The sequence below is a fragment of the Talaromyces marneffei genome, chromosome 1 (assembly GCF_009556855.1).
Source record: "Talaromyces marneffei chromosome 1, complete sequence".
Taxonomy (NCBI): Eukaryota; Fungi; Ascomycota; class Eurotiomycetes; order Eurotiales; family Trichocomaceae; genus Talaromyces; species Talaromyces marneffei.
In genome coordinates this window covers 2,919,219-2,932,407 of record NC_072348.1, presented here as the reverse complement: position 1 = coordinate 2,932,407, position 13,189 = coordinate 2,919,219, and the positions used below count along the sequence as shown (strand labels likewise).

Genomic DNA, 13,189 nt, shown 5'->3' with positions numbered 1-13,189 from the left:
GAATGAAGCAGAACGGTGAATGACAAATAGGTCGAAATGGTGTTATAGCTAGAGATCTCCAGGAGATAGATGAGCTGGTTGTCACAACATACCAACTGTTCGGGGTAAAGTTATTTAGATCGACTTCATCAAAGTAACTACCATACCCTTCTATATATGAAAAACGTGAAGTTCTTTTGGGGCAGTCTGTGGGGTGAGGTAGTTGAGGATGCTGGAAAACCAAGCTGCACCCCACCACTCCTTTACCCCAACTTTTGCAAAGTGTTCTGGATATTAGTAACAACGATGCATCTCTTTAACCCCTGATTCAGTCAAAACTTTAAAGCATATATCAATATGATCAGATTTTTAACACCTTAACATGTACAATATCCGTAAGTACATGAGTCGGGCCCATGATGGCTTTGATAAAAATTTCTTCGAGGGGTGCTGTTAGGGTTTCTGAACGTCACATGACCTCAGGTAAGAAATGGTCAAAGGAGTGCAGACGATGAAGCACAGCTCCTAATCCAATGGATTGGATTTCAGTACATAAGAAAACCTCTCTGTACGAATTGGAAAGCGTTAATCAGAGCTTTTTTGATGATGATTTAATTGAGGGCTGAAAATTTCAAATCCTTCCCAGGCATATCCCTTACGGGTTCAAAGTATCTAATGTATGCTTAGCCTTTTATCAGTTACCTATTAAATAATATCACAGTCTGAATATTACGATGTCACCCAATCAGGTGACGTTCAATGGCAAAAACAAGGCAAGGACAGACTAAGTGCTATGTGGGAGAGTCTACGATAGGTGGGGGAAAAGCTGACTGATTTCAACCATGGACGTTCTCTCTAACTCGACATAATCTCCTTTAAAGCCTAGATAGATTATCTTCAATAAGTCACGACTTGTCTTACTTCAATTTTATTTCGTATTTACATTTCATTATCGCATTAAAATCAAATAACGGTTTAACGAAAAGAAATCTGAAGCAGTTTGCAATGTTTGGCTCTTCAAATGGAAACCCTCTTTCCTAGAAATTTACGCTCCGTTGTCAGGTCTGGATAGTCCTTCCAGCCGTACAGAGGTTTGTGTTCTCGTTGAAAGAGAGGGTAGCTCGATTATCCCCTCTGAATTTATACACGTTAGTTTATTGCGTTGTATTCCTGTTATGGTTTTGGAACTTACCTTCGATTAGAGTGGCGCTATTTCCTAGACGGCATTGATTTGTGGGGTGGAGGAGGCCAACAATGATCCCAGTTCTTATACAGATAATTCGACTACCAATTTGTGTTCTGGAATCTCGAAAGCAACTAGAGACCTGATAGGTGAGCTTGGTCATTTATGATTGTTTAAACCATGTGGTATAGTTCTCCTGAACGACTCGCTGAGACCTATCGACTCCACAGTCGCGCGTCGATCTTGATATCCATGGATGTATACAAGACGGAGAAAAAGTCAGGTCAGATAACGGTGTGATGTTTCCTTAATATCACTCCACGATGCTATCGTCGCTTCTTCAGATCGTCATGAGGCCGGTCGTATCTGCACTTGCCCGCAAATAGGTGGTTGCAGTCAATGAACTGTCTGATCTTGTGGGAAAGGCGCCGGAATTGTGGTATCCCCAATGATTTTTAGTACATGACAATACTCCTCGATGTTCCAGCGTCCAACTTCCGATAGTTGTGCACCATAATACATGAATATCCGCCGTGCCATGCCATACGAATCAGCATACTGCACTCCTGCGAAAGAAATCGGGCCTCCATTACGAATAAACTGGACAGCTGGATTAGTAGGTGCCGGGAGTGGCGTCGGTCCAGTATGAAGACCCAGCCCTTCACTCCCTATCTGAGTCCAATCAATTTCTTCAAGCAAGTCAACAACCGGTAAAGACGAAGAGCTCTCATTCGTATTAGATGCAGCAGTAGCATTGGGGGCGACCAACGCATAGAAACCCATCACTAGGGCTGCAGTGAACAGTGCCATTTCAGAATGGAGCATGATACCATCGGAACGTCTTTGATTGTGAAGAATAATGAATATCTGTGCGGCATGCAGACAAGCGCGTCGAGCCGTTGCGGTTTGTGCCCAACTAGTGACTGCTTCCAAAGCATCTTGAGCTACCGCAGGACCATGTCGGCCTGCTGCAAGCTCAATGGTATATAAGTTGCAAGTCACGCAAAGACCTAGTAAATTCCACATGACGACGCTGTTGGTATTCCCGTGTTGAAGCTCGGGACGGAATATGTCGTATGCCAACAGCAATTCGTGAATCGCGAACCTGGCTCCCTCATCATGAGCGGCAATATCCACCAGTGTAATCGATGAGGACTCCGGTGTGTCCGCATTACGAGACCCCCTGAGAAGCCGGGAACGGGTTGAGATGCGCAGCCAAACTTTGGCTAGAGCTATAATAACACCAAATGAACTGGTTTCTATGCTTGGGGAACGAACATCTAGACTCAACGCATGCGAGGGATCCCACGGATCACGACCAGCGAGTTTTTGCTTCCACTTCTCGGCCGCGCGAGCTTCGAACAATGCGTCGCCGCTCAAAAATGGCATATGGATAATCTCCGGGTCTAGAACTGGTGTGACACCCAGCATATGTGATGAATATGAGTCTGACAGTACTAAAGTTGCAATCAATCTAATCTGCAGTCAGCTTAACACTCAAAAAATACTCAACGGAGCATAATATAGAAAAATCATTGCACGTAGACGAAGACTTTTTAGCGATTGGGATCTGAGCAAAAGAGACGGGGGTATTTGAGGGTACTTGCCGTTCAGCAGATTGTATACGATTCCAAGCTTTCCATGATTGACTGTCGTCACTTAAGGACTGCAAGATTGATGGATGGTATCTTCGTGAATAAAAAAGTTTTTGGTGACGAGCGAGCTATGGTCGATTAACCAGGTTGCGCGAAAGAGGGAGAAAAGGGAGATCCTAACCAAGATAATCTCTTCATACAACTTATGTCGCTGCTCCTCGAAAGCAACCTCCTAAGTAAATGTCAGAATGTGCGTAATGATCCGAAGTTTTTACAACTCACGGCAACTGATGAAGCGACAAAAAGTAGCAAGCAGCCGGCAGCCAGTACTAGGAACAAATCTGGTGCAACGCATTGACGTAAACGATATGACACAGCTTTTGCTCTGCATTGACTCATTGCTCCCTATTCCAGCGGAATTGGATTAGCACAAGCGCATCGTTCTGATGAGGGCTTATACATACCAGAAGATACCTGTTAAGCACCACCTGGGCAGCCGGTCGGTTGAACATCATGAATCCCAGCAAACACATGGGGAAAAGCAAGATAGTAGGAGTCTTCGAAGCATTAAAGGTGGGTGCGTGAACAAAGGGTAGCAGCGGGTGCAAATTGTAAAAATACAAGTCCAAACAGAGGTCTAGAATGTCTACCTCCGGCAGGTCTACCGATTGCCTAAACCCATTGATCAGAGATGGATTTAGTGGGTTGGACACGTAGTTATTAACGCAATCGTTCAGCAACCGGTTACGACACCCCTTCGTTAAACCCCAGGTCGAATTGAGGGGGGTCGGGTCGGAGGGATCGGAGGGTTCAGATGGGGTGTCAAGCGACCTCGAAGAAAAAAGATTGTCTTCGTCGTGAAGAATGATATCGTCCCAAATGACACCGGGATCAGTTGGGGCCTGGGAGCGGCGTCTTGTCGGCCACAAACGTCGTACCTGCTCGAGCTGTCCGTACGAAATGCTTCGTTTACGACCAGACGGACGGGATGGATGTCCGGATGACAAAATCTCTAAAAACAGGTCTTCTAATATCGCTGTGTTACACGCCTCTGCAGTGTTTGAAAAGTCGAATGGCGGCCCGACTAGGGAATCGAAACCCAGAGATGCATCAATGGCGCTGTCAAATCCGTTGCTCGGAGGGCGAGCAGAAGGAGATATTTGATCGCCTACATCTAAAGGTAGAGCTTCGAATGGCCGAGCGGTCCACGAGAAGTTGAGATTTGGCGGCAGATCACTCTCAAACGCGGGATTGTGAGGGCTCGCTGTAGATCCTTCCGTCAAACTTGGATTCAGCTGTTGAGGGAAGTCATGTCTTGCTTGCGTCCTACCATCCAGTGACGTGGGTGAGGTCGTTTCTTGGTCTTGCGATTCATTGCCGCCCTCGATTTGAGGCGTGAGTCCATCATTTTCTTTGGCCGAAATTTGTTTGCTTGTTTTTGTTGTGAATGGTTCCGCAGAAGGGTGGTGATTTCGCACGTGGCGCGTCAATACATCACTGCTCAAGAAACATCAGTATCGAGTCTAAAGACCGGAGTCATCGTCTGGGTCGATGATCAAGTCACCTTCGTGCATATGCGCGACCACAAGTTTTACATTTGTGTGGCCGTTCACCCGTATCTGCAACGAGAATCTGTTAGAGATTTATAACATTCTTTTTCCTGGCCTTTCCTCTTGGTCTTCTATCCACTTTCTTCTCTATCTGTCTCCTGCTTCGATACTGACACTGACAAGGGTGATCCAGACTTACGGGAACGTTGGTGGCGTCTCAAATGCTCAACCTTGGAGAAAACCCGAGTACATTTTTCGCACTTCCGAGACACTGGGTCGTGATTTCTCATATTGTCAAGGTGTATGCCTTGGCGTAAACTTGTTCAAAAAAGCAATGTTCTTGATAGAATCATACATGCAGAAGAGCGCTGTAAGAGAGAGAAACGGGGAGAACAGGAAATTCTGGGGCTCCCCAGACCCCCGCACTATAGTTTCTAGAAACCATTTGTCTGGTGCGGAGAAGCCCTGACTACGCCTACGGGCTACCACCTTCATGGTCAATGGTCATGGGTGCTTGGACAATGTCCCAGTGTCAGTGTTAACTGTTAACGGTTCAGGGGGGTTCTCCACGTCCCCATCCTGACTAGTCGTGCCTCCACCAACTGGTACGGTGGCTTCTGCACCAGTCAGATTCCAGACGCCTCGTGGCAACCTTTCAACTATACTCAATGAAGCGAGGAGAGAACCCCATGATCCAATCGGTGGCAATATGAAGCAGTTATTCCGTGTTGTTATATACTGCCAACGTCAATGTTGGGGTCTTTCTATCGGCGTGGAACTGAGTACTAGATCAGAATTGGACGCATGGAAGATGGTTCGAATGTCTGGTAGTAACCATAGAGACAATGAAACCAGATACTTTTCAACGGCATCTGTACTACAGAGTACATAGCCATCTCTCTCTCTTTCTCTCCGCTGTTTCTTCTGAGTCTCGGATCGACTGCTCGACAATATCCGAAGTCACGTGCATATCGAATGCACTATCCGAATCACAGGGGTTAGGGCTAGGGAAGAAGATGTATCTCGAACAGGCTGAAATAACCCTAATAACCCATGTAGGACCTGCTCAGGGATTGATTGACCAAAGCTCTAAAATGATAATTCCATCAAGTTTGTCTTATACTAGTGCAATATCTGCTATCTGGTTTAAGATACTAGACCCTCCACAGAGAGCATTTTATGGGCAATTGCAAGAGCAACAACGGCCAATGTGAATCTCTGTCGTCTGCTACATCTTCAGACTAACCTCGATGAATCCACGTCTATCTCGATGTGTTTTGTTACTTTCTAGTTGAGAAAACTCGAGGTGGCGTGATATAGGGACGTCATCGGTACATTCATTATCTACGATATAAGTCCCCATTTAAGCGTTCGACTCATACGTAGTCATGAACAGCAAGCAATATTTGCAGAATTTTTTTGTTCTTTCATTTGTGGAATTCCAACCTTTGCCATTACCACTGTAAATATGACCACCATGTGACAACTAGCAAAGCATTGGGAAAACACAGGGAATTGCATAAAAAAAATCTTTCTCAAAAGAAAAACAAGAAATTCTTTTTATGCGCCATCATGCAATTCATAGGACCAGAAGGCATCATGCTGTCGTGTAGAAAGAAACCCCCATTCCGAATTGATTTGAAATAATTTTTTTTCCTTCTGCCCCGAACATAAAATATCCATCATCCATATTTCATTAACAACGGATTTATCGAGTACATAGGACGAGAGGAGGATGTGAGAAGATGTGAGGATTTGCGTGGTTGTAGAGTGGACAGGAGAGGTAAAAATGGGGGAATCGAATCAATGGCGTGAAACAGTTGAGAAAACCGCTTAGTCGAAAAGACCGAATCCCATGTCCTCGTCGGACTCTTCCTTCTCTGTAAACAAGTAATGTTAGATGTTGCTATTTTCTTAGAATATCAGGAATTAAGAATAAACCACGCACCCTCTTCCTTCTCCTCCTCCTTCTCAGCAGCGGCCTCACCACCGGCGGCAGCAGCACCACCAGCAGCGGGGGCAGCGGCAGCACCGCCGCCGGAACCGACGTTGGTCAAGAGGTCCTTGATATCCTTGCCCTCGAGAGCGCGAGCGAAGAGCTGGGCCCAGATAGGCTCAACTTCAGGGACGTTGGCGGTCTTGATGAGAGTGTTGAGCTTGTCGGCCTGTGTCGAAAAATATCCAGATTAGTCTATATTCAAGAAATCGCCAAAATTTCCCATCTTTTTTTTCTCTTCTCGATGCATTTCTTTTCTGATTTTTCTTCTTGTGCGCATAATTGTAGCTCATAACTTGTACACTAATTCCGCGCACAAGATATCGTCCGCCTCTTTCTACGTCAAACTTCAGGATCTGGGTAGGAACATACGGTGATCTCGACGCCGTCGTCGGCGAGGATCAAGGCCGCGTAGGAAACAGCGAGCTCGGCGGTAGACATGGTGGTCGGTTGTGGACGAGAAAGGGTGATGTTATCTCGAGGGGTTGCCGTGGACTGGATTGACACGGAAGAAGAAGAGAAGAAGTAGCGAACGGAGACTTTGATGCTAGCCGGAGATCGTAACTCGCCAAGTGTGTGCCGCGCAAAAGCCCTCGCTTCTGCTGCGCTAGGCTGGATGAGGCTAGAGTGACAATTTGGATGACTCAGCAGAGAACCCCGCGCTAGTCTTAATTAGTCGCACTATGACACTGCTTTCTGCAAAACATACAAACTTCTTCCAGTCAAATCCTTATCCTGTAAAAAGAGAAGTTGATTCGCTGTTTAGCATTTACCAATGTATACTAATAGAGACCAGTTTGGTCGATGCGGTCATCGTTACTGTTGAGTACGGGCAACGCTCATGGGTAGTTAACCACCCGACTCTCTGGAGATAGAGTTCCAACAGCTGCAGCACATCATTATTCGAAGACAATGGGATACTTCACTATAAAATCAATGGTTCAGACTGCAAATCTCAAGTGATAGACTATAACACTGAAGTAAAAAGAAGTTCATGGAGTGAGCTTCTCCACATCCGGCGTCTTGGTATCAGTCGGATCTATCACCCCCACCTTGCCCAATCTATCTATTCTCCTCCCATCGAGACCACGAACCATTCCCATCGCCTATTCTACGTACAATTCCAATAACTCGATACTCTACCGACAACCGCATACTTTGTTTCTTGAACGCTACTCACAGGAAACCAAACACGGATGCTCTAGTCCTCAAACAGCGGTACCACTCCCACCCTTGTCATGGATTCCCCGGCTGTACTGGTCCCCCTCGATCCACGAGAACAGCCAATCCTCGACCGACTCCTCCGCACTCGAGACGCACTGCTATTATTGAAACAAGATAAATCGTCTTATATTAAATCTCGGGATGTCCTCCCGCTATACGAAGAAGTGATCGGTCAGGTCGAGACCTTGAATGCCGTGCGGAAATCGCAGGAACGTGACCGCCGCATGCCTCATACCCGACGTTAGCAACACTGAGTGGGCCTTGCGTTTGATTTTGATTTTAGACGTTTTACTGGGATATCTCGGAAGCTAACATAACTGTGGATTTTTGGTATAGTTGATTATGTGCTCGACGATTGCTTCCAACTCATCTCCCTCCTCTTTCTCACAGTTGGCCGCAACAATGAGGCTCCCGCGACGTACGTTCGACACAATTCACAAGGAACATTGAAACTTTGGGCTAATCTATTGGCATAGATACTCCCTTGCAACCACAGTGCAACGCTTACTCGACCATCTCGAAGAAGCAGGATTCTATAGCGCCAAAGATCTTGAATCAATATCCCAGACCCTCAACACCATGCGCGAAACTCTCGACCGTGGAAAAAATACGCATTCCCCACATCTTCTGACGCTTCTTGAAAATCGACTAGAAGAATGCCAAATAGTTTTTGATAGATTGCGCAAGGGCCTTGAGCCTCTTTCGCCCGAGCTTGTAAAGTTTCATGAGACGTTGGTTTCGATTTTGCGGTCTACGTCCGCGGCGAATACTCGTTCAAAGGTATATACCGTCTGTTCCAACATTTCGGAAGCAATTGACTTACATGATGGTGGTAGTTTTCGTCGTCTGAGGTATCTGAATTGCAAGAACGATTGAAGGAGATTCAGAATAATATGAAGGATGGCAACTTTGTCGGATCAGACGGTCAGATTCTAGGCGGACAGGAAGCAGTCAAATCTCTCTATGAACGGTGCTGGAGGTGGACAGAGATTGTCCTTGAGCGGTATACAGATCCAACCAGCTACTCTTTCAAGGCAAAAGCTAAGATTCCTACAGAAAAGGTCGTATAGACGAATGCTTTCAAGAACAATATGCCCGACTCCTCGAAATCAAGAACCAGCTAGAGCGACTCTCAATGACACAGGCATGGTCCCTCCGAGAAACAGACCTCTTTCACTTCCAGCGCAAGCTTGATCGTATCGACGAGGCTCGTGTGAACGGAAATTTTCTGGATGCTACCAATCAGCCTGCTGATCTGCATGCTCAACGAGTATGTTACCGTTCCCTCTGGTTACTAGAATCATTGACTAATAGGAATGACAGACATTACTCTACCTCATCCGCCGCAGCTATGCATACATCTATGCCCTCCTCATCGCTTCGGAACCAGTCTCCGAGGCCCTCCTTCCGATTTATAATCAACTACAGACACTACGCCGATGTCTACTCGAAGTTAAGGACTCAGGCGGCGTCTCGAATTCACGTGAACTTTATCCATATAGCATGAAGGTACCTCACTCTCTCCTCCACCACATACTTAAAACCCGCACTAACCTTGTGTGATATAAAGCTGAACTCAATCGACAACATGCGTATCGATGGGAAATTTTACATAGGAAACGACATCCCCGAAGGCCAGGGCAGCGTAAATTCGCTTCTAGCAGAATGTTATGAGCTCGCGTACGATTTACGAGCCGCTGTTGTGGATGAAGATAAAGAGGATCGGGGAGAAGAATAAGTTTTTCACTTTTCGAGAAGAAAGGGGGGAAGCAGGCACATTGTATGATATGATTCTTTTATGAGAATTTAATTTCATAGCTTCAGTTGGTAATTACGTGCTTGTTACTTCGCCTAAGTATTTTTTTTAATGACAGACAGATGATGATGAACGGTTTTGGGCCGGTCAATAACATTTGATAAACACTTGGGGCCCAGTTCCAGTCAACAGTGACACTCATTCTCACTTCATCCTTTGATTCATTAATCCTTCAAGCAATATCTTGCTGTAACCTAGGTAAGTAGCATAATATGGTTGTGCTGAGCATAAATGAATCCTTCGCGGGAGGTTAAATTAAATAGTTCCTGCATACCGAGTCATCAAGTCAAAAGAAAATACGAGCGACCGCCAGAGCTGAACAACTCATCCAATCAGGATATACATCATATGCTAGGCTTCCATGCCCAGAATTCTCGGTTTGGTCGGAGCATATCCCTTGCAAATCGACACTGCAGATCGTTGGTTATATAAAGGGCCTTCTTTCCAGCATGATCTAATACAAACCATCATCCTGCTCTTATCCAACTAAACGGACAAACACCTACCAAGAGCAGAACTCTTACAAAATGCGTCTCTCCGAATCGGTCTTCTTCAGCCTCGTCGGCATTATCTTCGGCGCTACTTTCATTGGCTTCGGAATCAACTCCTTCGTCCGCCCTGACCATGCTCTGAGCTTCTTCCACTTTGAGGACTTACGCGTCCCCGGCGACCAACAACTGGTCGACTACCTCATGATCGTCTACGGTGCTCGGGATATCTTCATGGGCATTATGCTATGGATCACATTGTATTTCGGATCTCGAAAGGCCTTGGGAGGGACAATGATTGCGTGTGGTGCGATTGCTATCGTCGATGGGATGGTGTGCAAGATGCATGGGTTCGGGGAGTGGGACCACTGGGGGTATTCGCCTATGCTGGTGATTACTGGATTGGTGGTGATGGGTCTTCTGGACTGGTAAACTGCGAGCCGGCGAGATGGGCGGAGATCATCCTAATGGTAGATGATATCGTTGTGTTAGTGAGATGTTGTGGTTGTCCAAAGAGACACAAAGGTGGAGAGCAGAGGTCCGATATCAACAAAAGAGATATTTACCGTAGTACACTAGTCTGAAATAGTACTAGCCTCTACACAAAGAACCCGATTTCGGAGCCGTTCTTCAGTGCCGACAGCCAATCAGAAATAATGTAAATTCAATCAAAAATTGAAGCAGTAGATTCGCTGGGGTAAAATCTTGACTTTCTTTCTCTCTTCTCCGCGCGTGGAGAAGTTAGATCAAATAGTTCAGACATTGTCGTTTGGATATTTTTGTCTGTGCATTATTAGTTGTTTCTCTTTTGCCGCTGCAAATAAAGGCAATCCGTCTGGGATTGCCCCCGTGAGTCACGATGGTGAGGCAGTTGGTCTGGCAGCGGGCAGTGGCCGCTCGCAGGGTAAGTCAATTACTATATTACCGTTGGAATTTTCTACTGATCTTTTTTATAGGTGTCATGTTTTAATACCCGACGAACTCTCGCAACTGCTGCGTCCAGCTCTCGCATGCCCCCATACCCCAAGATCCTCCGCAACCTCGAAGAAGTGCGCCGTGTCCTCGGCTCTCAGCGCGCACTCACCCTCGCCGAGAAGATATTATATTCTCACTTAGACAACGTGGAGGAATCCCTACTTTCCAATACCAACAATGGCCGTGATATTCGTGGCCAAGCGAACCTCAAACTCAAGCCGGATCGCGTCGCCATGCAAGACGCTTCCGCTCAAATGGCTCTGTTGCAATTCATGTCCTGCAGTCTGCCGTCCACCGCTGTCCCCGCCAGTATCCATTGTGACCATATGATTGTCGGAGAACGAGGTGCAGAGACCGATTTACCTGCCTCTATTCAGGGTAACAAGGAAGTCTTTGATTTCTTAGAGTCCGCTGCTAAGCGCTACGGAATTGAGTTTTGGCCACCCGGTGCTGGTATTATTCACCAGAATGTTTTGGAAAACTACTCGGCTCCCGGTTTGATGATGCTTGGTACTGATAGTCATACCCCCAATGCTGGAGGCTTGGGTGCTATTGCTATTGGTGTTGGTGGTGCTGATGCCGTGGATGCTTTGGTCGACGCACCCTGGGAATTGAAGGCTCCTAAGATTCTTGGGGTTAGACTGGAAGGTCAATTGAGCGGATGGACTTCTCCCAAGGATATTATTTTGCATCTTGCCGGTAAACTTACCGTTCGTGGTGGCACGGGTTTCGTTATTGAATATCACGGCCCTGGTGTCGATACTCTCAGCTGTACTGGCATGGCTACTATCTGCAACATGGGCGCTGAAGTCGGTGCTACAACATCTCTCTTCCCCTTCTCACCCAACCACGTTCCATACCTTGAATCCACCAACCGTGCTGCTGTTGCCGCCGCCGCTGCAGAAATTGCCGCGGCTGGATCTCAGAGTCTGTTGAGAGCTGATAGCAAAGCTGAGTATGACCAGTTGATTACCATCGATTTGTCCACTCTTGAACCCCATATCAACGGACCTTTTACCCCCGATTTGTCCGTCCCTCTTTCCAAGTTCGCCGAAACAGTCAAAGAGAACAAATGGCCCGAGACATTCGGCGCTGGACTTATTGGAAGCTGCACAAACAGCTCTTACGAGGATATGACTCGTGCCGAAGATTTGGTCAAGCAGGCTTCCGCAGCTGGTTTGAAACCCAAGGCTGATTTTTTCGTTACACCCGGTAGCGAGCAGATTCGCGCTACTCTCGAACGTGATCAGACATTGTCTACCTTCTCTGCAGCCGGCGGCACCGTCTTGGCCAATGCATGTGGTCCTTGCATCGGTCAATGGAAGCGTACAGATGGAGTCCAAAAGGGCGAAGACAACGCCATCTTGACTTCGTACAACCGTAACTTCCCTGGTCGTAACGACGGAAACCGACGAACCATGAACTTTTTGGCATCACCTGATATCGTTACTGCAATGAGCTATTCGGGAAGCACTACATTCAACCCTATGACCGACTCTATTCCTACACCCGACGGTGGCTCATTCCGTTTCCAGCCACCTGTTGGCTCTAGTCTGCCTAGCGCCGGGTTCGAGCAAGGTAACCCAGATTTCCAACCTAGTGCTGCTGTACCTGATCCTTCGGTGGAAGTGGTTGTTTCGCCTACTTCGGAGCGATTGGCCATCCTGGAGCCCTTTGCTCCGTTCCCGGAACGCGAGCTATCAGGTCTCAAGGTCCTTTACAAGGTCAAGGGTCAATGTACTACAGACACCATTTCCGCCGCAGGACCTTGGCTCAAATACAAGGGCCATCTCCCCAATATCTCCGCCAACACTCTGATTGGAGCCGTGAACGCCGAAACTGGAGAGACCAACGTCGCCTACGACGAAGCTGGAAAGCAGCACTCCATTCCTGAGCTCGCTGAGCAATGGAAGTCGCAGGGCAGTGAATGGCTCGTTGTTGCCGAAGACAACTACGGAGAAGGCTCTGCCCGTGAACACGCCGCTCTCCAACCCCGCTACCTCGGCGGACGCATCATCGTCGCTAAGAGCTTCGCTCGTATCCACGAAACCAACTTGAAGAAACAAGGTGTTGTCCCTCTTACATTTGCCGATCGCGCAGACTACGACCGCATCAGTGCATGCGATCAAGTCGATACGGTGGGATTGTACGATTTGTTGAAGGCTGGTGGTCAGGGCGAGGTCAGCCTCAAAGTAACAAAGCACAAGACTGGGGAGACGTTTACTATTCCCGTCAAGCATACGCTCAGCAAGGATCAGTGTGGATTCATTCTTGCTGGAAGCGCATTGAACTTGTTGGCCAAGAGGGGGCAATAATTGCGTCTTTACATAGTTATACAAAAAGCGTTTTCTCATGTATGTTACTAGTCTGTGCTATACTTATA

At 47.0% G+C, this 13,189-nt stretch overlaps 5 protein-coding genes across 5 annotated transcripts; 3 read left to right on the top strand and 2 right to left on the bottom strand.

The window, feature by feature from the left end:
• Positions 1 to 1,558: 1,558 nt before the first annotated feature.
• On the bottom strand, positions 1,559 to 4,597 carry EYB26_001103 (uncharacterized protein; the record flags this gene model as incomplete). Its single annotated transcript, XM_054260414.1, has 6 exons — positions 1,559 to 2,636; positions 2,958 to 2,989; positions 3,040 to 3,162; positions 3,222 to 4,254; positions 4,322 to 4,376; positions 4,507 to 4,597. The coding sequence occupies 6 exons, from the start codon at positions 4,595 to 4,597 to the stop codon at positions 1,559 to 1,561; spliced, it is 2,412 nt and encodes an 803-aa protein (XP_054116389.1).
• Positions 4,598 to 6,140: 1,543 nt separating this feature from the next.
• Positions 6,141 to 6,744, bottom strand: EYB26_001102 (uncharacterized protein; the record flags this gene model as incomplete). The annotated part of the gene is made up of 3 exons (XM_054260413.1): positions 6,141 to 6,187; positions 6,256 to 6,472; positions 6,676 to 6,744. 3 exons carry the CDS (start codon positions 6,742 to 6,744, stop codon positions 6,141 to 6,143), a joined length of 333 nt encoding a protein of 110 aa, XP_054116388.1.
• Positions 6,745 to 7,541: 797 nt separating this feature from the next.
• Positions 7,542 to 9,265, top strand: EYB26_001101 (uncharacterized protein; the record flags this gene model as incomplete). Its single annotated transcript, XM_054260412.1, has 7 exons — positions 7,542 to 7,767; positions 7,864 to 7,945; positions 8,004 to 8,307; positions 8,364 to 8,530; positions 8,584 to 8,797; positions 8,851 to 9,036; positions 9,098 to 9,265. The coding sequence occupies 7 exons, from the start codon at positions 7,542 to 7,544 to the stop codon at positions 9,263 to 9,265; spliced, it is 1,347 nt and encodes a 448-aa protein (XP_054116387.1).
• Positions 9,266 to 9,870: 605 nt separating this feature from the next.
• Positions 9,871 to 10,263, top strand: EYB26_001100 (uncharacterized protein; the record flags this gene model as incomplete). Its single annotated transcript, XM_054260411.1, has 1 exon — positions 9,871 to 10,263. One exon carries the CDS (start codon positions 9,871 to 9,873, stop codon positions 10,261 to 10,263), a length of 393 nt encoding a protein of 130 aa, XP_054116386.1.
• Positions 10,264 to 10,690: 427 nt separating this feature from the next.
• Positions 10,691 to 13,121, top strand: EYB26_001099 (uncharacterized protein; the record flags this gene model as incomplete). The annotated part of the gene is made up of 2 exons (XM_054260410.1): positions 10,691 to 10,735; positions 10,788 to 13,121. 2 exons carry the CDS (start codon positions 10,691 to 10,693, stop codon positions 13,119 to 13,121), a joined length of 2,379 nt encoding a protein of 792 aa, XP_054116385.1.
• Between the last annotated feature and the right edge of the window lie 68 nt (positions 13,122 to 13,189).